Genomic DNA, 23,586 nt, shown 5'->3' with positions numbered 1-23,586 from the left:
AGTCGTCGTGGGTTTGGGAGGTTAGGAGGTGCTGTCGAAGGAGCCTTGGATTCTTGCACTTCTCCATAATTTCCTTGCAAATTTGTTCCTCTACATTATCTCCACAAGCTGGTGTCCTATAGAATACACTGAGCACAATCATTGCACTTCGATTGTTCCTTTGCTCTAGCCAAATAGACTTTGTTCTTGACCCTTCTGAGACACCCTCTGTCCCTCAGTCTTCAGCACTGCAATATTTTCTTTAATGCCCACATGCTCCCTCACACCTTAACAAACCCCTGTACTCATTCACACCTGTACAAGCTCCCATGCCCGTCACAACTGCACAATCCCACATGGCCCCTTACACTTTGCACATTGTTTCTATTCAAATAATCATCTAATGCCTTGTTGAATGCTTCAATTGAACTACCTCCACCACTTCCAGGCAGTGCATCGCTAGGAATAGGAAACTTTAGTTATGAGGAAAGACGAGATAGGCTGGGGTTGTTTTCCTTGGAGCAGAGGTGGGTGACGGGAGATTAAATAGAGGTGTATTAAATTATGAGGAACTTGAAGAGATTGGATAAGAAGTATCAATTGGCAGAAAGATCAATAACCAGGGCACAGATTTAAATTAATCGGTGAAAAGTTTAGAGGGGATTGAGAAGTAATTTTGTCATCCAGAGCATGATGCAGGCCTAGAACTCTCAGCCTGAAAGGGTGATGAAGCAGAAACTCTCATCACATTTGAAAAGTATTTGAATATGCTCTTGAGGTGATGTGACCTAGAACTATTGTACTAATTTAGTCAAATGTTGGCAACAAGAGAGTGCATTAAAGAGATAAAAAGATCTGTGGACAGAGAAGAGAAATAGAAAGACAAGTGAATGGCTTTAGTATTAGACATGGCTCAGGTCTGGCCACACTCGCCTCTGAGTCAGAAGATTGTGGCTTCATAGCCCCACTCCAGAGACTTGGGTGCATAATCAAGGCCAAAACTTTAATGCCATACTGAGGGAGTGCTGCCTTTTGGATGAGACTTTAAACTGAAGTCCTGCCTGCCCTCTCAGGTGGACATCAAAGACTATTTGAAGAAGAGTAGGGGAGTTAACCCTCGTAACTTGGTCAATATTCATCCTTCAACCAACACGTGCTGAAGCAATGACCTAGTTATTTATCTCAATGCTGTTTGTGGGAGCTTGCTGGGTATAAATTGACTGTTGTGTTTCCTACATTACAATAATGATTACAATCCAAATGTGCCTCATTGCTCTGAGATATCCTTTGGTCATGAATGGTGCCATAGAAATGCAAATTATTTTTCTAGTTTTAAGAGCTGAAAGTCAATAAATCTCAGAAGTCTTTCTGACAGTAATAAAAGTCTTGAAAGAGATTTGTGTAGAAAATTGCTTTTTCTGTAACAGAAGAAGCGAAGATAGTGTTAGTTGGCAGGCAATAAATAGCAAAGATTGCTTGTGCGTCAGGGGAGAGAAAAAAATCTTCCAAATGTTTTCATTTAAAGTTGGGTAATGAAGTCAGATGTCAGATATATTCAGCCCATTTCCGTGAGAAGCTGTAATTAAAGTGCAAAACTGCTGACAGATCTTCCATTGACTTGTCAATTTTGCCATGAAATAAATTGGAGTTGGAGAGTATCAAAGGGAAGCATATAACTGGTGCTGCTGGAGATAGTCTTTGGCAGAACTGAAAATGGCTTCATGGTGCATTGTTGGTGTGAAGCTGCATGTTGTGCCTGATCCACGTGATGTGCTTTTAGCTGAACAGGGTGCTGGTATAAAAGCAACTCCTTCATTAACTCTTGATTTGTAGTAGCCAGATATATATACACACACCTTTATATATGTATTTAATATTATATAAATCTACAATATATAATATTATACAAATATATATATTTAATTGTATATATAATATATTTATTTATATAATACATGCACAAGTCATCCCCAGCAATAAAGCCCTGTACTGATTGTGAAGGTTTTTAGGTTAACAATCTTGAGTGACTAAACTCTCAAGGGTCTGTTGAATGCCGCTGCAAGAGGGGTCTCCAGAACCTGCCTGAGGGAAGGCCTCACTATGAGATAATTCATACCGGGTGTTGTTTGTGTGAGTAGGAAACCACTATGTGTAATGAATTAAAAGACCACGCCCAGTTCTGAGGCCCTCGTTGACAGGAATTCATTGGAGTTAGCGAGTAAACCAGTTTCCTGCTCAATTCTTTAGAATTCTGCTCTTAAATGAAAGAATCCAACCAGTTTCTGAAAAGGGTTTTCGTTCTAATGCAGAGACAGAAAGAGTTGTTCTTTACCAAGGGCAGCTCAGACATACTGTCTGTAGTGAGGTTCTGCTTGATGTTTCACAGTGCAACACTGGTACCTCTCATGGTGCATGTGTTGAGGGGACATGTTGCTAAAGCGTGAGAGTGGTTTGCGCCTGCCGACCGAGTAACCCACTCTAGGAATTCTTCTTGAACACAGAATGGGCGTAGAAGGTGGAAGTGGGAAACAGGATATTCTTGCATCAGTTTCTCAGGAACAAAATATGGTCAAAAATGTCCACTTTTGTGGAGCTAAGTCTCATGCAGCAAGAGCACCTGAAGTACACCTGAATTCATTTTCATTCAGGCAATATTCAGGTATTGCCCATAGCCATTTTACACCAGCAGTAGGCCCCTTCCATTTCCAAATGAGGGGCGGACCTAGTGTTTATTTCAGAGTCCCTCCCTGAAATAGGTCTGTCCTAACAGCGAACGTTCTGGAATGTTCTTCAGTCTAACTGGAGGCCTTTAACCAAAAAGAAAATGCTGTGAATATCTCCTGTGAAGAAACTTGGGATCTGTTGCTATATTAATGGCATTAAGTACATGAAAGTTGCTGTTGGGAGAGACCAATAGGATATTCAAAGGGAGAAAAACTATAAGGAGGGAAGACCTGGTCCACACCAGACCTTGGTCTAGTTCTTAACATTAATTATGACATAATTAACAGTAACAATGACAGAACATTAGATTGTAAAGAGGCACAGGAGGAATCATCTACTTTGGATTGAATGGCCTTCCATCATCCTTGACTTTCCTTCACATAGTTGCTTTTGTTTCTCACAATTTCTTTCCCTTGGCCAGGTGTTGATGTTGGGAGGGGAAGGTGGGGAGCTAGGGGTGCTGGGAGGGTTTCCTCTGTTGTCTTTATTTCCTCCACCTTGAATGGCCAAGTGAGCTTGGGTGAATGGTGAATCCTAGACACAGCCTCACATTGTGAAGTTGAGGTGCAGTTTGTTAGGACATCTGTACATTGACTTAACCTATTTCATGATTGCTGGGTTTTTGTTTCTACTTGCATTTTACCACAAAGTTACAATATACTTAAAATATATTTGAGAGAAAAAAATGTGATATTTTTGCGCCTCTAAAAGTTTAAAAATATCAATTTGAGAAATTTTTAGCTTCTGAGTCTTAAGTTCAATGTGAACCAAAACAGGGTTAAATTCTCCTCTCATGATTGGTAAACAGGATCCAATGAGAGATTTATTTAACAGTTTCAGTGGGCTCAATAAGTGGCATAAAACTGGCGACAGTTCAGGATTAATTAACACCAAACTGGCAATCTCTTAGAAGTATGTTCAATGTGAGAAATGGAAATCCCATGGTGTTGCAGTAGGTGGCACTCATGAGTCCAGTGGTTGGGATAGAGGCCATTCTGTCAGGCCAAATAGTGGCTGGCCCTGTGCCATACCAAATACCAGCGATTGGTAATCAAAATGGAAAAACGTTCATTCCTCTAGCACATAAAACATTGTCATTATCAGCTCTCTGTTGTTCAACACAACATTATATTTACAGGATGTGCTGAACTGCTGTAGAACCAGCAGCATCATCCAACTAAGTGTCCAACTTCCATTGTAGAAGATAATTGCCTAGGGACAGGTTACCAGTGAATAACAGGGAGATTAAAAAAAACACTTGCTCAATGATATAAACAAACAATATGATGATTAGTTATGTGTCAGGTGGAACTTCACAGGGCATAAATGACCTGAGATTTCCAGGTATTTTGGAATTGAGACACAAATCACAAAATGGTTTCAATTTTGAGCTTCAGCCTGCACCAAGCGAACTGAGCTGGGGGTAGGCTGTAGCACTCCTCAGGATGAAACAAATATAAACACAAACCCTGTCCTTCCACACTGTTCACCAGCAGCTTCGAGAAACATCTGGCTGATGCTCACTCTAAAAATAACAAGATGCACAAGGTTTCAGCACACATGCAGACCTGGGAGATGTCCCTAAATTGAATCCTACTGAAAACCTCATCCATGCCTTTTTTACCTCCAGACTTAATTATTTAATGCTCTCTGGATCGGTCTCATATCTTCCACCATCCATAAATTTAAGTTTATCCAAATTCTGTTGCCTGTATCCAAACTCACACCAAGTCCCATTCACCCATCTCCCCCTTGGCAGCTGACTTATCCTGGTCAGACACTGCCTTGTTTTAAAATTCTCATCATCGTTTTCAAATCCCTCCATGGCTATGTCACTCCCTATCTCTGAAATCTCCTCCACCCCCACAACACTCCATGATATCTGCACTCCCCCTAATTCTGGCCTCTTGAGTACTCCTGCTGTTAATCACTCCACCATTAGTGACTGTGCCTTCAACTGCCTCAGCCATTAGCTCTGGAGTTCTATCCCAAAACCCCTTTGCCTCTCTACCTCTCTCCCTTCCTTTCAGGTGATTCTTAAAATATTCCACTTTGACCAAGTGTTTGGATGCCTGGCTTAATATCTCCCCTGGCTCAGAGTTAATCTTTATCTGACTATTGTGAATTTCCTTGATAAAGACAATGGCCTGGATTTTCATCTTCAAAGTGGGAACCACAGGTCGGGCCATTTCCCGACATTGCAAACCAAACTCCTGCCCACAACGCACATCCACACTATTTTCATGGTGGGGATGGGCTAGAGTCAGTGCCACTATCTCCTGAAGAAGAGCAGATGTGGGGAATGGATATGGGTGGATGCTTAGCTGGGCAGGTTAGGAGATCTGCCTCTGTTCGCTGGAACATTGGCCAGGTTTCTATATAAGTGTTAGATGCCCTAGCCCTCACCACACCATCCCCCACCCCCACACATGCCCACTTGTACAGTATCCACTAGGGAAAAATTCATGAGCACTGTAATAACATTGGGAAGTCTTCGAGTTCCTCTCACATCTCTTCCACTGTCACAATAAATAAACAGCCATTCAAAAATCTTTTCAAAAAACCTTAATCCTCTTAGGAAGTTAAAACAAAGCTCATAGTCCCCTTGACAGCTGTATCAATAGCCCCGATGAGCTAAAACTATTAGTAGAGTTTGGAGCTCAGCCAAGCATTCAAAATGAGATTCCATTGCACAGCTATGCCAACAAAACCTCTAGAACATAATACAATAAAACCTTTGAAGTAATGGAACAGATGGCCTGGCTTCAATAAGTGTAAAGATCATATCAGATGGTCCAATTGACGCATTAAAATCTGAATCTTAATATTGTTGAATGCATCTGAAGACTTATCCACTTTCACAATGCTGGCCAATTTAATGGTCACTTACCTTTTCTAAAGGTTGTCTTATCTACAATCACTGCATTAAAAGACATCCTTTAACTTGTCATACAGCATCTAATTGTGACATGTTAAGTTGTCAACATCTTTTGAACTACCTGTCAAAACATTCCCAAGTGCAGACAAGGGTCCACATGATTCATCAATCCTCTGAAGTGCTGTAAACACCTGAGGTGCTGTTTCCTACCAAATGGAGTCGACTTCATGGAAACAGAAAATAGTCTAAAATACACCCCCCTACACCCCCCCCCCACCCCCCGCACCCACCACCCCCCCCCCCCCCCCCCCCAATCCCCACACAATGAGGTAGACAAGGGTAGGACTGATGTGAGCGGGCGCACTACCAGCACCCTTATCCTGCTCCTTAAAAAATCCCGCATGCCGGGAACACGGGTGGGAATCCCACAGTCGGGTCCTGCTCACTCCCAATCCTACACGGCCTGATAAGTCACTCTATGATCAGTAACCACCAATTGTCGAAGACCCAGGCACACCATTGCATTTATAACCAATTATTTATGAGGAGCAGCCATAGTTGCTGGGCCAATTTCAAGCATTTCTTGGAATAACAGTCATGGGATCTTTACATCCACCTGAGCAAGAAGTTGGGACCTCAGTTCATCTGAAAAAGCTTCCAGAAAGATGGCAACTTCAGCAGAGCAGCCCTCCCTCAGTACTATGCTGACATCCATGGTGGGGCTTGAAACCACAGGTTCTTATTCAGAGGCAAGAGTGTTTTCAAAAGTAATGAACTGCTTTTTGACCCATTGTTGTTGGGCAAAGAGGGTGGTAGTGATGAGATTTAAGTTAGTATTGTGCTGAGCTACTTACATTTGTTGTTCATATTGCAGCTTCCCATTGTGGCTTCATCAATCGTTACACTTTACTTCCTGGAGCTGACAGACCTGTTCAGACCAGCCAAAGTGGGTTTTCAGTGTTATGACCGTGCATTGAGCATGCCCTATGTGGAACCCAGTGAGGAACTCATCCCATTACTGATGCTCCTCAGCTTGGCATTTGCTGGACCAGCAGCCTCTGTAAGTAACCTAAAGTATACTCGGTGAGTACTGCTTGATAATGACAAAGCAACAGGAAGAGACCATTCAGCCCCTCAAGTCTCCTCCACCACACAATTAGACCTTGCTGAGCTGTACCTCAACTCCATTTACCATCTTGATTCCTTATGCCTCAATGGCCTAACCCACCAAAAATTTATCAATCTCAGTTTTGGATATTTCAGATGACCACCAGCCCCAAATGTTTGGGTCAGAGAGTTCTAGATATCCGATACGGACAGAGGCATGATAACCTGGCCTGTAAGTCACTCTATGATCAGTAACCACAACTGTTGAAAGCTTCAGGTGTAGTGGGGAACATCATTGCATTTATAACCAATTATTTATGAGGAGCAGTTACAGTTGCTGGGACAATTTCAGGCATTTCTTGGTATAACAGTCATGGGATCTTTACGTCCACCTGAAGAAGTGCTTCCTGAAGACCCCTGAATGACCTTGCTTTAATTTTAAGGTTTTGCTCCTTGTTCTAGGCTCATCCATCAGGGGAAATAGTTTCTTTTCACCTAGTGAAGTTTAATCATCTTAAGTACTGCAATTAGAGATAACATGGAACTCTGAGTAACCTTATTATCTCATCTCCAACGTACATTGGGCAACGGGATTCTTTGAATCAACTGATCTGAAGGTTACAGTAAATTCTCCCTACAACACTGTAACCTCCCCAATCCAGAAATTCATTGTTCAGAAACACCAGTTGTACAGAAATGTTTTGAACCGATCCAACCAACTCATGCTATCATTTTAATACAGTACTCTGGGAGCGAAAACATGAAAATTACAGTATTTGGATAATGATTATTATTACTGCTTTATAATGTTTCATCACTGTTTAATGCTCCAGGTAAATATTTATATCTTTGGTGTTTTCTGGTTCACACATTTGTGATTATGCATTCTGACGTCATTCTATAATCCAGAAAATTCCAAAATCCAGAAATGAAGCATTCCAGACTGGAGAGGTTACATTGTATAATCTTCAGATTAGTTGGCAGAATCTTTTCACCTCTTAGTACTTCTAAGAGTATCTTCATTGAGGGCATGTAAACAACATTCTGACTGAAGACAGTTGCTCAGGCCTCAAAAACAAATTGGTAACCTATGTAATTGAGTGTTGTGAGGTCTCAGGGGCTACGCATTGGGGTAAATTTCTGCAGGGTCTCTCCCCAAATGATCCCCTATCCAAGGCAGAGAGTGGGCAGAAATGGCAGAAGCAGCTGTTTCTTTGATTTTCCACGTGATCTTTCTCTGAAATGACAGTAGGCGATTGGGAGAACTCCCCACATGTAATTTATTTAAAGCTTTAAGTGAGGCCTTCCCAAATCTTTAAGCTCAGGAACTTCAATCATGACAAACCATTCAGTCATCTAACCGTATTCTGTCTTAATTTTTATTTGGTTCTATCCCAACTCTCTCCCCTTCCTGGTGTGGTGCTCTTTATGTTACGTACAGTATTTGGTTCTGTTTACAAGGGCTCATTCTTAATGCAGATGATGGTGATCTTGCCCTCAGCCACAGAACTGGTGAGAGCCCTATATTGCCGCCTTTGGGGAAGGCCTGCCTGCCAAATTAAGTACCCCTTGAGTGGTTTCCCTGGGATCAAGGATCCTGTGGGTGGAAATCCCACCCCCCATGAGCTTTTGGCCAATCAGAGGCCATCAGCTGTGCAGTGCTGAGGGAGTTGTGGTAGCTGCCGGTAATGCACCTGCCCTTGGCGCGGATCACCAAGGGACCCATGGCATAGGTGAGCGATGGTGGGATGGGGTTGTGCGAGTCAGCAACAAGGGTTGGGCTTGGTTCTCAGCGGGCCCCACGGCGCCCTTCCTGATGCCAGGTCCCTTGATCAAGTGCTGAATGCCTTTGAACAAGAGGCCACCCCTTGGGAGTCTGTACGCAAATGTGCCAGGGTTTAGTTTTCGGGCTTCTCACATGGCAACTTCCCTGCGTGCTGCTGGCTAAATGCCATCAATGGCGGGATGAGGCCCTTAAGTGGGCATTAATTGCCCAAGAGCCTTCCTGCCCCAGAATTAATTGAGACAGAGACAGGAAGGTGGCAGGGTCTGTCACCCTCCAACCCAATTAAATGTCCTAAGGGGTGAGCATTGTCGGAGGACGAGAGAGGGGGTGGATTTCGTTGGGGATAAGAGAGAGAATAAGAATCGGCGGGGGTGAACACTTTTGGGGGTGGGAGCTGAACACTGTCAGGGATGTTCGAGGGGGGTGAGCATTGTTAGGGATGAAGGAGGGGGTGAACATTGTCGGGGGTGGGGGTATGAATATATTGAGATGAGTGAGGGAAGGGTGAGCATTGTTGGGGTGTGGGGCCGTGAATGTTGTCAGAGGGAGAGGCTGTGCAATGCTGAGGTTGACAAATTCATTTAAAAACAATATAATTTAATGAACTGAACCTTAAGGGATGTGTCTTCAGTTTATGACAAAAACAGTGCCATGCCTCCACTGGAATTATGCTGGCCACTTGGTCTCCTGACTCGGTTCATTGCTGGATTCAAACTGGAGCCAGGATCAGAAGGTGTATCTGCTCCAGTGTAAAATGATAAGCAAACATTTTAAATCGCAGTCAGCAGTGGGCACACAAACTCTGCCACTGACCGGAAAACCTGGGCCATTATATTTTGCAGCCATTTTCTTTTCATCATACCTTTCCTGTGTGTGGTTTTCTACTTCAGATTATGATTGGAGAAGGGATTGTCTATTGCTGCCAATCAAAGCTGAAGAATAAAGAAGGTTCTGAGGGCAGCATTAATGCAGGAGGCTGCAACTTCAATTCCTTCCTCAGGCGGACTGTAAGGTTTGTTGGTACGTTCAGTAATACTATGCAAACTACTCGTCAAGTTCTTTCATAGGAACATCTAAAATATTAGACAAAGACAGGCCAAGGTCCATCTAGTTCACCATCCTGATAGTCACATGATACATAGTAATAGGGTTGTTGACTAATCACAGCAATCAATCTCGATCTATTAGTCTATGACAAATGTCAAATCCTCATTGAGGTGTGCAGAACAGACATCAGGAACCCCCTGTGCTTCTTCTGCACTCCCACTTTCTTAGGAAAAAACCTAAGCCAAATTAAGCATCAACCAATTGCCAGTCAAGGAAAGTTAGGATTAAACAGGGAATGGTAAGTAGGAGGCCTGAGCTTTTGACTGGAGACCACTGATCATAAGGCATAGCATGTTAACAGACTCAAGGATCTGTTCCTATGTTCTATCTTCCTCTGAAAAACCCAGACAGAAGGCGCGAGCCCCAGCCAGAGTGTGAAGAGCTTTGGGAATCACATGCCCATAGTGCCATGTTAGCAAGGCACCCTCATCTTTAGATCCCATCAGACGTTTTGTGGTAGAGTTGCTTGCACCAGTAACCAGCAGTCAAGGATTAGTGGGGGGGGAGGTAATGGCAGTGTTGAAGAGACAGAACCTTTTTGAGTGTGAGGAGTGATGAAGCAAAATGGAGGTGTTTCATCTAGAGAATCCCATAGTTTTGATTATAATGGCTGATGGCTCTGCTAGCAATAGTACAGGGTTGGAAGAAGGGTTGTATCAGTGTTAAAGGATGGGCTTCTTTTCCTTCGATTCTCCAGTGTCCAGTTCAAGTGCATTGAGAAGGACTTTACTCATCAGTTGCACTAATTACATGTCAACATTGATACAGTGTCCTGTTTTACTGTAAAGACCCTACTCGGTGATCCCATGTTCCCAGCAGCTCACATGGAGCACAGGTAGGAAATTAGACCTATCCCTATCCTCAACCGATACTTGAAATAGTTTCAATGCTGTTGGCATGGGATTATGCCATGAATCTATCCACTCCAAGACTTGCTATATAGAGCTCAGTACAGAGGGTGGCAATGTTCAAGTATACAAACAATGACAGGCAGGAAAAGATCCCTTTGTTCATCCAGTCTGTCACATAAGAGCATAAGAAATAAGAACAGGAGTAGACCATTCAGCCCCTCGAGTCTGCTCCGCCATTCAATAAGATCATGGCTGATGTTCTTGTGTTTCAATTTCCACATTCCCATCTGACCCCAATTACCTTTGATTCCCTTGCCTAAAAGAAACTACCTCTGCCTTAAAAATATTCAATGACCCCGCCTCCACCACCTTCTGAGGCAGATAATTCCAAAGTTGCACAACCCTCAGAGAAAAAAAATTCTCCTTATCTCTGTCTAAAAGGGCGGCCCCTAATTTTAAAACAGTGCCCCCTACTTCTGGACTCACCCACAAGAAGAAACATCCTTTCGACATCCATCTTAACGAGGCTCTTCAGGATCTTGTATACTTCAATCAAATCACCCCTCGCCTTTCTAAGTTCCAGTAGAAACAAGCCCAGCCTGTCCAACCTTTCGCCATAAGACAACTCACTCATTCCAGGTATCAATCTAGTGAATCTCCTTTGAACTGCCTTGAATGCATTTAAATCCATCCTTAAATAAGGAGACCAAAACTGCACACAATATTCAAGGTGCAGTCTCATCAATGCCCTGAATAACCGAACCATAACATCCTTACTTTTATGTTCAATCCCTCTCGTAATAAAGGATAGCATTCCATTAGTCTTCTTAACTACTTGGTGTACCTGCATACTAACTTTTTGTGACTCATATACAAGGACACCTAGATCCCTCTGCACCCCAGAATTATGCAGCCATTCTTCATTTAAGTAACACTCTGCTTTTTTGTTCTTCCTGCCAAAGTGAATAGCTTCACATTTTCCCACATTAAACTCCATTTGCCAGATCTTTGCCCACTCACTCAACCTATCTATATCCATCTGCAATCTCCTCATGGCCTCTTCACAACACACTTTCCTACCTATCTTTGTGTCATCTGCAAATTTAGCTACCATGTCTTCACTCCCCTCATCTAAGTCATTGATGTAAATCATAAAAGGTTGAGGCCCCATTACAGACCCCTGTAGGACTCCACTCACCACATCCTGCCATACAGAAAAAGATCATTTATGCGTACTCTCTGCTTTCTGCCAGCCAGCCAATCTTCTTTTCATGTTGATATGTTACCCACTACACTATGCGCTTTTATTTTCCATAATAATCTTCGACGTGGCATCTTATCAAATGCCTTCTGGAAATCCAAGTACATAGAAAATAGAAAAATAGAAATATAGAAAACAGGAGCAGGAGTAGGCCATTTGGCCCTTCCAGCCTGCTTTGCTTGAAGCACAGTACGTCCACAGTCTCCCTTTATCCACTGCACATGTTACTCCTTCAAAAAACTCCAATAAACTGGTTAAACATGATTTTCCTTTCACAATACCATGATGATTCTTCTCTATTACCTTGAGCTCTTCTAAGTGCCCAGCTAAAACCTTCTTAATGATCAATTCTAATAACTTCCCTATGACAGACATCAGGCTAACTGGCCTATTGTTTCCTGTTTTCTGCCTCCCTCCTTCTTGAATAGAGGGGTTATATTTGCTACTTTCCAATCTGATGGAACCTTTCCAGAATCTAGTGAATTTTGTAAAATTAACACTAGTGCATCAACGACCTCATTAGCCACCTCTTAAGATCCTAAGATGCGGGTCATTGGGATATGGAGACTTGCCAGCCTGCAGCTCCATCAGTTTGCTCGGTACCGTTTCCCTAGTGATTTCAATTTCACACTCAGCATGCCTTAAACATCACAATATACAGGGTGGAATTTTGCTGAGGTTGTCCAAAATCTGGAAGGAGCCATGGCGAGATGTCAGTCATGATATTCCCAGAGGCAGCCAGTTAAGAAGCTCCCTCCAGGAGCCCCATGCAATTAAGGACAGTGAGTGGAACAGGGAACTGGCAAGCCCAAAAGGAGGGCCTGCAGTGATGTCCAGTGGCAAGTCCTACTGGGAGAAATGGGTGCCTTTGTAGGTAGGAGAAAGCACAGGAGCCTCAATATGGAGGAGCCCACTGAAGATTAAGTGTGACTATAGCTACCTGGCCATTAGTGTGTAGGGGGAGTCCCTCTGGCATGCACGACTCTGGGAGGGCGATAGACTTAAAGGATGCCTCACTGGCCCCACCCCCTGCAACCCTGGTCTGCCATCTCCAGTCAATGGCTGGCTTCAGTCTCAGTGGCAAGCCCATCGTTACTGGGAAGATCCCAGCAGTGTCACCAGTTTGGGGACTTAACTGAACCTCATTAGTTTCCTGGTGCTACCAGGTTGGTGGGAGGTATCAGTCAGACCCCACCTCCGGCAAGATCGCTCAGAAGTAAGATTACACCGGGAGCTGGCTGAACATGAGATTCTCCCACTTTGCTCCCAATCCCGTATCCAAATCCATCTCTGTGGGATCAGAAAACATTCAACCCATAGACTCCATACTCCACCCAAAAAACACATAATCATTTGGGAGGGGCAAAAATGCAGATAAAAACCCAGGCCAACTTGAGGGAGAAAATCTTGGAAATTCTTCCAGGGCTTCAGTTATTTGAAATGAGTCCAGGAGATTATTCTGGCCCTGATGATTCTCCCCAGCACCTAGCTCTTGTACAAGGTGATCTCCACTTCAGACAGGAACAGGTACAGTTCTCACATGAACAAATTCAGCAAATCAGTATTCATCAACAAGCTAGCCGACTGCTCCACAACATCACCCTAAGATTACACTCTTTTATCTTATTTTCATAAGTAAAATGGTTTAAATTGGGAATTAATTTAATGACCCTCCTCTATACTCTTTCCAAAACTGCATCATCCACCATCATCAGGAATGTGATGGTAAATAGTTACTAGCCACAGTTATTTACATGCATTGGACCAAATCTCTTTTGACTGCCCTACTACAGTCAGCACAATATCACGACATGTCTAGTTTAAGCTACACATATATATCAGACAATAATCAGATTAGTCACATATGTACATCATATGAATTCTATCAGGTTTTCTAACAAATAATTCCCCCAGGATTAATCTAAAATGATTCTTCATCACCCAAGCATTCAGCTGGAATCCTCTTCCTTTCCAATCCTATTTGATTAGCCAGGAAAGCAGAAAATGGTGGAAACTCTCTTCAGATCAGACACTATTAAACATGGCTTCATGCTTATGTTGACTAACGGCATTTTGCCCATTTAAATGGCTCGCTGTTAGCTGTGAAGGGAGCCTGCACTTGACTTGTATTATCGTATGTAACAGAGTGTTACAATTATGCTCTTATACTGTTAAATATTTGAAGAGTTATAGTTGGTGATTGATACTTTGTTATTTGGTTAGTGAAGCATCTGAGGCTACCTCAGTTAGTGCAGATTCAGGCAGAAGACCTTCCTTCCATTTAATTCCTCCCTATCCACAACACTCCCTTGGTAGTTTTTCAAATAATAATGATTGTTAGCCATGGCTCTCTTACCTCTGAGGGAGAGGGCTGTGAGTTCAAGTTTCATTCCAGAGGCTTGAGCACATAATCTAAGCTAACAGCAAGAGTGTGTGAGTTTGTTGGAGGTGCTGTTGGTTGAATGCCCCCTAAATATGGATCAGAAAGATCCCATGGCTATATTGAAAAAGAGAAAGAGAGCTCCTGGTGTTCTGGCCAAAATGTACCCTTCAAATAATATCAAATTACCTGGGCATCATCTCATTGCTGTTTGTAAAATCTTGTTGTACAGAAACTGACTCATGGGCTTCCCTATAATACAAAGTGATTACACTTCCAAAGTATTGCATTGGCTATAAAGCATTTGTGACATTGTGAAAGACACAGTAAATGGAAAATTCTTTCAATCCTGATTTCCACTGGTTGACTATAGCCTGTCTAGTTCAAGCTGATTGACAACAACACACTGCTACCTCCACAGTGAAAGGGTTGGGCTTTCATGAGATGGATCTGATGGAAGAAAAACCTGTAGTTCGTTTGAACCCAACCCTTTGGTTTTCCATTGCAACAACCAGCTGTTTCTCAGATGAGTGCTGGTATCCTGACCTTGGTCACTCTTCCTGGCAATGTTTAGCACCATATGATCAACATTGCCAAAGTTTCTGGCTGTATGGTACCCAGACATTTTTTCATGTGAATGGTAGTTGGTTGCTGGTATAACTAGATTCCAGCTGATGTGGGTTAGAGCTCTGCTATGGGCATTTATTCAACCCTTTAGATAAATGGCTAGTTTATTAATTCTCTCTTGGTGCACAGGGAAGAGTTGGGGCAGGGAGGAGGGGAGGCAGAAAGGAAAAGGAACTTGCATATGTATGTGGATTTCACAACCACAGGACCTCCTAACTTGACACTTTACATGGAATTAAAGTACTATACTTTTGAAGGATATTTGAAGGACTATTCTCACATGGGGAAGCAGCCAATGTGGGCACAACAAGCTCCCACAGACAGCAATGAGATAAATTAACAGATAATCTGTTTTAGTGATGTTGGCTGAGAGATATGAATATTGGCCAGGGCACTGGGGAGTACACCCCTGCTCCTTTTCAAATGGTGTAATGGGATCTTTTACATCTGCCTGAGGGGTTTAACATCTCGTCAGAAGACAGCAATGCAGCACTCCCTCAGTAATTCACTGCTGTGTCAGTTTAGAATCTGTCGCTGGAACCATCACTATGTTTTACCTCAGAGGTGAGAGTGCTATCATTGAATCACAGCTAAGATGTAACATGCACTACCTTAATCTCATCATCGAGGAATACTAAACTTGGGCCTCTGCAGGGCCTATTTCAACTGAGAACAGGGTGAATTCGAGCTTTGAAATTTCCAACAATTTATTTTGTTTGGGATAGCTTTCAGCAATCTGTACTGTCTCAATGTGGCTTTGACTACAGTCACTGACATAAAAGGTCATTACTGCATTTGATTTTGCATTGGTAATGAATTTGAAAGCTAACATCTGCTTCCTTGCCCTACGCTTCAAAGAAAGCTTTTACTTTGTTGAACTCTTTGCCATCTGGGCCATTTTCTCCAGAGAGTGGGGTAGTTGCATTGATGAATATTTCTCCCTGTAGGAAACAGATAGAGAGAGTCAAACTGACAAAGAAATTGGAGAAATATGTAGTGAATACATTATATTGGTTCCTGCTTATTGTTGGAACTCTGGCTCTCTTCAGTGCCCAGTTTTTAGAGCAATATCAACATTCTCTGGAGGTTGCCAGAGCCTAAAGGAGATGTTTTCTGACAGGTTTAATTCCGATCTCACTGTGATAAGCCCATAGCTCAAATTTCAGCATTAATTAACCATTAATTTGGTGGGGAATAGCTACATTAAGTGTGCCAACATATCAGTGTCTTGGCCCAGGAGTGGAGCCTGGAGAAAGTGTTAAAGTAACAAGATCGAGGCGCTCGGCACCAAACGTGAGTTTCATCACAGCAACTGATGGTTAAAGTTGGTCCAAACCTCTTTGTTTTGATTTTGGAGGATTTTTAAGCAGTTATCACAAAATGGCAGCAGATTGTTGGCATGCTGTCGGCATAAAAGACTTAACAGTGTGGATTGATCAGCAGAAAGCAGACACAATAGCATTGATACATTTAAGGGAAAGGGAGATGAGTACACAAGGGAGAAAGGAACAAAAGGATGTGCTAATAGGGTGGATGCAATGGGGTGGAAGGAAGCATGTGTAACCTGCATGGACCTCTTGAGTCTTCTGATTCTGTGATTACCTGAATAAATTCAGTTATCTTTGCGATTATCATTCTGCAGTGACATACTTTCTTTTTGGTGAAGGAATTTCACAGCTCCCTCTTTTTGTGAACTTTCCCCTGGAGTTACCTCCCTCAGGATATTAAGTTGAGATGAATTGGAGGGAATGGACCAAGGATAAATTGATTTTATTCATCCCATTCTCTTTGAAGCTCTATTTGTTCTTGGGGAATGACAATATGATGAACTATTGCCTCTTTCACTCCTCCTTTCCTTCTCATCCAGTGATGCTGTCTCTCCCCATTCCAGTTGTAAACTCATAAACAGCTGTTCCTCTCTGGTATCTCATCCAAGTCACCATTATTTACTCGTGGGACTTGGCGATGACTATTAGTAAGCTTTTATAAAGCCTAATAGTTAAGCCTGGACTCTTTCTTACCTGTCATCTATATGTGTCTGTTTAAGTGCATGCTGCCACTGTAGAGGAATCCACCATCTTAAACATTCACCCTCTCACCGTTGATGAACAGTAGCAGCAGTGTGTACCATCTACAAGATGCACTGCAGCAACTCAACAAGGCTCCTTTAGTAAAACCTTCCAAACCCACAACCATTACCACTTAGAATAACAAGGGCAGCAGATACATCATCACCTGGAAGTTCCTCTCTAAGCCACTCACCACCCTGATGTGGAACTATATCTCTGTTCCTTCACTGTCACTGGGTCAAAATCCTGGTACCCCCTTCCTAAAAACACTCTGAGTGTACCTCAACCACGTGTCCTGCAGCAGTTCAAGAAGATAGTTCACCTCAAGGGCAATGAGGGATGGTCAATAAATGCTGGCCTAGCCAGTGACACCCACATCCCATGAAAGAATATAAAGAAAAGGCTCTAAACTCATTTCCCTCTTGCTTATCCCTGTTCTTGCTGCTTCTGGGATCGTAAGGTGAAGCCTGGCTGTAATCCCCATGCTAGCGATGCCAATGGTCGTCAAGATGGAGTGGGTGGGCCGTGATGTAGCCACATTCCTGTTCACAGCTTTTATCTGTTGAAGGCCTCAATCTTGCCTGAGGCCTTCAGTGGGATATAAGTTGATGTCTTCAGGGCTTTTCTTTCCTTTTTAATATGTTGACAATCCCATCATTCAGCCACAGAGTCAGTCCTGGAGGGGACAACTGGTGGGGTACCGACTGCGGGTGGAAATCCCTAATGGCCAAGGCCATGTCAGGGTCAGGGATGGGGTTACTTTTTCCAGAATGGGATGTGGTCACACTGAGCATCTCTGATCTTTTATCCATTTTGGTTTTGCAGGTGTGCATGTATTCGGGCTCTGTGCTACGGCCCTTGTGACCGACATCATACAGCTGGCAACTGGCTACCATGCTCCCTTCTTTCTAACAGTGTGCAAGCCGAACTACACCTTCCATGGCATCTCCTGTGACAACAACCCATACATCACAAAGGATATCTGCTCTGGTTTGGATCATCACGCAATCATCTCTGCAAGGTAATCGATTTATAGAAGTCTCCAGATTTAGGCATTGCTGTTACCAGTTCTATGGAGGTTGTGTGGCTCAGCAGAGAGGGTCCCTGCTTCTGAGCCAGAAGCTCTGGGTTTGAGTTTCATCTATTGATGGCCAAGTAAGGTGCTTTCATAACATGACCAAACATGATGATGGTCAACCTGCAAATCCTTCCAACACAGGCCATAAAGGCATGAGAGATTCCTGGTCGGCTGTGTCAGGGAAAGAAAGTTGGAGCCTCGACCATCACTACCCATAGTTGCAGACTACAACAAGCTTATAAAAGTGCATGTTGCCACAGCAACTCGGACTCCATGGGGAGGATTTTCTCCCTGTCGGGGGATCGGACGGGAGTGGGCGCGCAGCCAATCACCACCTGCGATTGGACTCAACACCGCCATTTTACATGGGTGGGCCAATTAAGGCCCGCCCAGTGTGACACGCACCCAGAAGCACTGAGCGCTCCCTGTGCAGGCGGGGGGTGCAGGCAGAGCCAGGGCCTGTGGTCTTTCGCGCATGTATGCGAAAGAGCGCAGGAATCTCCCTGAGGCAAAGAGCTGCCTCAGGGAGATCAGTTTGATCATTAAAAATTTTAATAAAGACAGAAAAAAAATTTTAAGACGTCCCCTCATGTGACAGTGTCACATGAGCGTGGACATGTCAATGAATTTTATTGAAAAATGATAAATGATAAATGATAAATGCAAAGGCCGCCTGGGCACTTCGCCTGCCTGACAACCTTAAGGTTGGACAAGCAGCTCAGTTAACTATTTTAATTGATATTTAAATGGCCTTAAAAGGCCTTGACAGATCGGCGGGCGTGCAGCCGACACTGGTGTGCGCCTACTCAACTGAAGATCTGAATGATGCCGGGACGCATCATTTTACGTGTCAGCGAGCAGGGCCTGCCCCAGAAGATTCTGCCCCATGTGTGAACTGTAAACACCACCACCATTTTCCTCGTTGCCCTGAGGCCTTCATCTGTCTGGTATGACTGAGTGACTGACTAGGCTTATTGAGCATCTTTCATAGAGTCATAGAAAGTTTATGATGCAGAAAGAGGCCATTTGGTCCTTTGTGTCCCTATTAGTTGGCGATAAACTACCGAGCCTAATCTCACCTTCCTGCACTAGGTCTGTAGCCCTGCAGGTCCCAGCTTTTCAAGAAGACATCCAAGAACATTTTTAACTATGATGAGAGTTTCTGCCCCCACCATCTTTTCAGGCATGAGTTCCAGGTCCCTATTGCCCGCTCATCTCTCATGTTTCCTCATCTCTCATCAAAGCCTTCTACCAGTTACATTAAATTTGCGTCCCCTTATTTTTGATCCATCTGTTAAGGTAAATATGTCATCCATATTGATTCAACCGAGGGCCCTCATAATTTTATACACTTCAATTAATCCATCAGCATCCTGTCAAACAATCCAAGCCTTCCTCATAACAAAAATTTTCCAGTCCAGCCAACCCTTTTTAAAGGGTTGTTAGGTTTTAATCATGTTAGGAACATAGCAGCATAGAAAATAGGGGCAGGAGTAGGCCATTCAGCCCTTCAAAGCTGCTCCACCATTCATTATGATCATGGCTGGTCATCCAACTCAAAAGCCTGCTCCCGCTTTCTCCCCATATCCTTTGATCCCTTTCACCCCAAGAGCTATATCTAACTACTTCTTGAAAACATACAATGTTTTGGCCTCAACTACTTTCTGTGGTAATGAATTCCACAGGCTCACCACTCTCTGGGTGAAGGAATTTCTCCTCATCTCAGTCCTAAATGGTCTACCCCGTATCCTCAGGCTGTGACCCCAGGTTCTGGACTCCCCCACCATCAGGAACACCCTTCCTGTATCTACCCTGTCTAGTCCTGTTAGAATTTTATAGGTTTCTATGAGATCCCCGCTCATTCTTCTGAACTCCAGCAAATATAATCCTAATCGACTCAATCTCTCCTCATATGTCAGTCCTGCCATCCCAGGAATCAGTCGGGTAAACCTTTGCTGCACTCCCTGTATAGCAAGTACATCCTTCCTCAGATAAGGAGACCAAAACTGCACACAATATTCCAAGTGTGGTCTCACCAGGGCCGTGTATAATTGCAGCAAGACATCCCTGCTCCTCTCGAATCCTCCCGCTATGAAGGCCAACATGCCATTTGCCTTCTTTACTACCTGCTGCACCTGCATGCTTACCTTTAACGACTGGTGTACGAGGACACCCAGGTCTTGTTGCACATTCCCCTCTCACAATTTATAGCCACTCAGATAATAATCTGCCTTCCTGTTTTTGCTACCAAAGTGGATAACCTCACATTTATCCATATTATATTGCATCTGCCATGCATTTACCCACTCACTCAGCTTGTCCAAATCACACTGAAGCATCTCTGCATCCTCCTCACAGCTCACCCTCCCACCCAGCTTTGTGTCATCTGCAAATGTGGAGATATTACATTTAGCTCCTTCATCTAAATCATTAATATATTGTGAATAGCTGATCCCTGTGGTACCCCACTAGTCACTGCCTGCCATTTGTAAAAAGACCTGTCTATTCCTGCTTTTTGTTTCTTGTCTGCCAACCAGTTTTCTATCCATCTCAGTACCCCCTTCCCATGTGCTTTAATTTTATATGCTAATCTCTTATGTGGGACTTTGTTGAAAGCTGTTTGAAAGTCCAAATAAACGACATCCACTGGCTCCCCCTCATCAACTCTACTAGTTACATTCTCAAAAAATTCCAATAGATTTGTCAAGCATGATTTCCCTTTTGTAAATCCCCACTGACTATGTCCGATACTGCCACTATTTTCTCAGTGCTCAGCTATTAAATCTTTTATAAGATTTATAAGAATTTTCCCCACTACCGACCTCAGGCTGACTGGTCTATAATTCCCTGTTTTGTCTCTACCTCCCTTTTTAAATAGTGGGGTTACATTAGCTACCCTCCAATCTGTAGGAACTGTTCCAGAGTCTATAGAATCTCAGAAGATGACCACCAATGCATCCACTATTTCTAGGGCCACTTCTTTAAATACTCTGGGAAGTAGATTATCAAGCCCTGGGGATTTATTGACCTTCAATCCCATCAATTTCCCCAACACCATTTCCCTACTAATACTGATTTCTTTCACTTCCTCCCTCTCACTAAACCCTGTGTTCCCCAACATTTCTGGTATGTTATTTGTGTCCTCCTTTGTGAAGATAGAACCAATGTATGTATTTAGTTGGTCAGCCATTCCTTTGTTCCCCATTATAAATTTCCCTGTTTCAGACATTTGTCTTCACCTTTTCTTTTCACATACCTATAGAAACTAGTATAGTCAGTTTTTATGTTCCCCGCAATCTTATTCTCATACTTTATTTTCCCCTTCTTAGGGCAGAATTTTGCCTTTGTTGGGTGTGCGGGCCCCACCGCTCGGCGGTGGGTGGACAGCCGACCCCAGCCGCTGAAAAATGGCCCGCCGCCATTTTGAGTGGGTGCACCAATTAAGGCTTCCTGTGCGGGTGGGAGGAGAGATTCCCCAGCTGTCAAAGTGTGCTCTTTCATGCATGCGCACGAAGGAGCACACTGCTCCCTGAGACCAAGTGCTGTCTCAGGGAGATTAGTGACAGTGCACAAAAGTAAAAAAACAGAAAAATAAAAATATTATTAATATGTCCCCCTCATGTGACAATGTCACACGAGATGGGACATGTTAATAAAAATGACATAAACTTTATTAAACTTTTTAAACACGGACATGAAACCTCATCCCATCAGTGGATGAGGTTTCATGTATTATCCGAAGCCCGCTGGGGCTCCTGACCTGCCCGCCAGCCTTAAGGTTGGACAGGCAGGTAATTAATGATCTTAATTAGCCTGTCAGTGGCCTCAATTGGCCATTGACAGGTCAGCGGCAGACAGCTAATATCGCTGTCCGCTCGCCTTTCTAAAAATTTAAAGGGACCAGGGTTCCTCCCAACGTCATCCCACATCATTTTCCCGTCGGTGAGTGGGCCCCACCCCCAAATCGCCAAGGGGAAAATCCTGGCCTTAATCAATTCTTTGGTCATCCTTTGCTGAATTCTAAAGTGCTCCCAATCCTCAGGTCTATTGTTTTTTTCTGGCCAATTTCTATGCCTCTTCCTTGGATCTAATACTGTCTCTAATTTCCCTTGTAAACCATGGTTTGGCCACCTTTCCTGTTTTACTTCTGTGCCAGGCAGGAATAAACAATTGTTGCAGTTCACCCATGCGTTCTTTGAATGTTTGCCATTGCCTATCCACCATCATCCCTTTAAGTAACGTTTCCCAATCCATCATAGCCAACTCACGCCTCATACCATCATAGTTTCCTTTATTATGATTCAGGACCCTCGTCTCAGAATCAACTACATCACTCTCCATCTTGATGAAGAATTCTATCATATTATGGTTGCTCATCCCCAAGGGGCCTCGCACAACTAGATTGCTAATTGTTCCTTTCTCATTACACAATACCCAGTCTAGGATGGCCTGTTTTCTAGTTGGTTCCTCAATGTATTGGTCCAGAAAACCATCCTGTATACACTCCAGGAATTCCTCCTCTGCATTATTGTTACTAATTTGATTCGCCCAATCTATATGCAGATTAAAGTCACCCATAATTACAGCTATTCCTTTATTATGTGCATCTCTAATTTCCTGTTTAATGCCATTCCCAACATCACCACTACAGCTTGGGGTTCTATATACAACCCCCACTAATGTTTTTTGCCCCTTAGTGTTTCTCAGCTCTACCCATACAGATTCCACTTCATCAGAGCTAATATCTTTCCTCACTATTGTGTTAATTTCCTCTTTAACAAGCAATACAACTCCACCGCCTTTTCCTTTTTGTCTGTCCTTCCTCTATACTGAATACCCCTGGATGTTCAGTTCCCACCCCGGTCACCCTGCAGCAATGTCTCCGTAATCCTGACTATATCATACCTGTTTACATCTGTTAGTGTGGGGCTGGTGTCAGATATAGGCTGGACTGAAGTTTCCTTCCCTAATTCTTTAGTTATGACAATCTAATAGCTTCATAAACTCATGGAGTCATTAACAGGCACTGCACAGAAAGAGGCCATCAACACTGTGTCAGCTCTTTCGAGGAACAATCCAGTTGATCCCATTCCCACCTTCTCCCCGTGTCCCAGAAGGCAGCCACTTTTGCTCTAAGTTTTTGTCAAAAACTGAATTCAAAAATTCCCAATATACCATGGAGGGATTTCAACTTGCATTCTCTGATTTACTGGTACAGGCACGTAATGATTACACTACCGCTTTCTCACTCATCAATGATTAAAAGAGCACAGTGATGCAGTCACTGAAAGATTAATGTCAATTCACTAATAACTATTCTTACTCTTGTAGGCATAACCTTGAATACAAACTAAAAGAAAGGCACTTTGGGTCTGTTCATGCTATGAACATGTGCCCTGCTATCGCGGGCAGGATGAGGTTTTATGAAGTATTTAAAAATTCAATAAAAATTATTTTAAAGATTCATTGCCATGTCCCAGATCATGTGACACTGTCACATGAGGAGACATATTTTAAAAGTTTTTAGTTGCTTTATTTAGATGTTTAAAAGTTAAACAAATCTCCCTGAGGCACCTCTGTGCCTCAGGGAGATTTCTGTCCCCCCTTAGTGCATTCTCGAAAGAGCGCAAGCCCCGACTCAGGGAATCCCCACCCCCACCTGCACACTCAGTGCTTCCGGGTGAATGTCACGCTGGGTCCGCCCACGTAGAATGGCGGCACGGACCCGATCAGGGGCGC

The 23,586-nt window shown here is 43.4% G+C and overlaps 1 protein-coding gene across 1 annotated transcript in view; it reads left to right on the top strand.

The window, feature by feature from the left end:
• LOC121286779 (phospholipid phosphatase-related protein type 3-like) overlaps window positions 1-23,586 on the top strand; it is a 99,210-nt gene that overhangs the window by 53,032 nt on the left and 22,592 nt on the right. The window contains exons 3-5 of the mRNA XM_041203818.1: window positions 6,456-6,641; window positions 9,365-9,494; window positions 17,595-17,790. Coding sequence (XP_041059752.1) covers window positions 6,456-6,641; window positions 9,365-9,494; window positions 17,595-17,790 — 512 coding nt within the window. The remainder of the gene's footprint in view (window positions 1-6,455; window positions 6,642-9,364; window positions 9,495-17,594; window positions 17,791-23,586) is intronic.

The sequence above is a fragment of the Carcharodon carcharias genome, chromosome 14 (genome assembly GCF_017639515.1).
Source record: "Carcharodon carcharias isolate sCarCar2 chromosome 14, sCarCar2.pri, whole genome shotgun sequence".
Lineage (NCBI taxonomy): Eukaryota > Metazoa > Chordata > Chondrichthyes > Lamniformes > Lamnidae > Carcharodon > Carcharodon carcharias.
The sequence above is the reverse complement of the archived record's forward strand: the minus strand, read 5'-3'. Positions and strand labels throughout refer to the sequence as shown.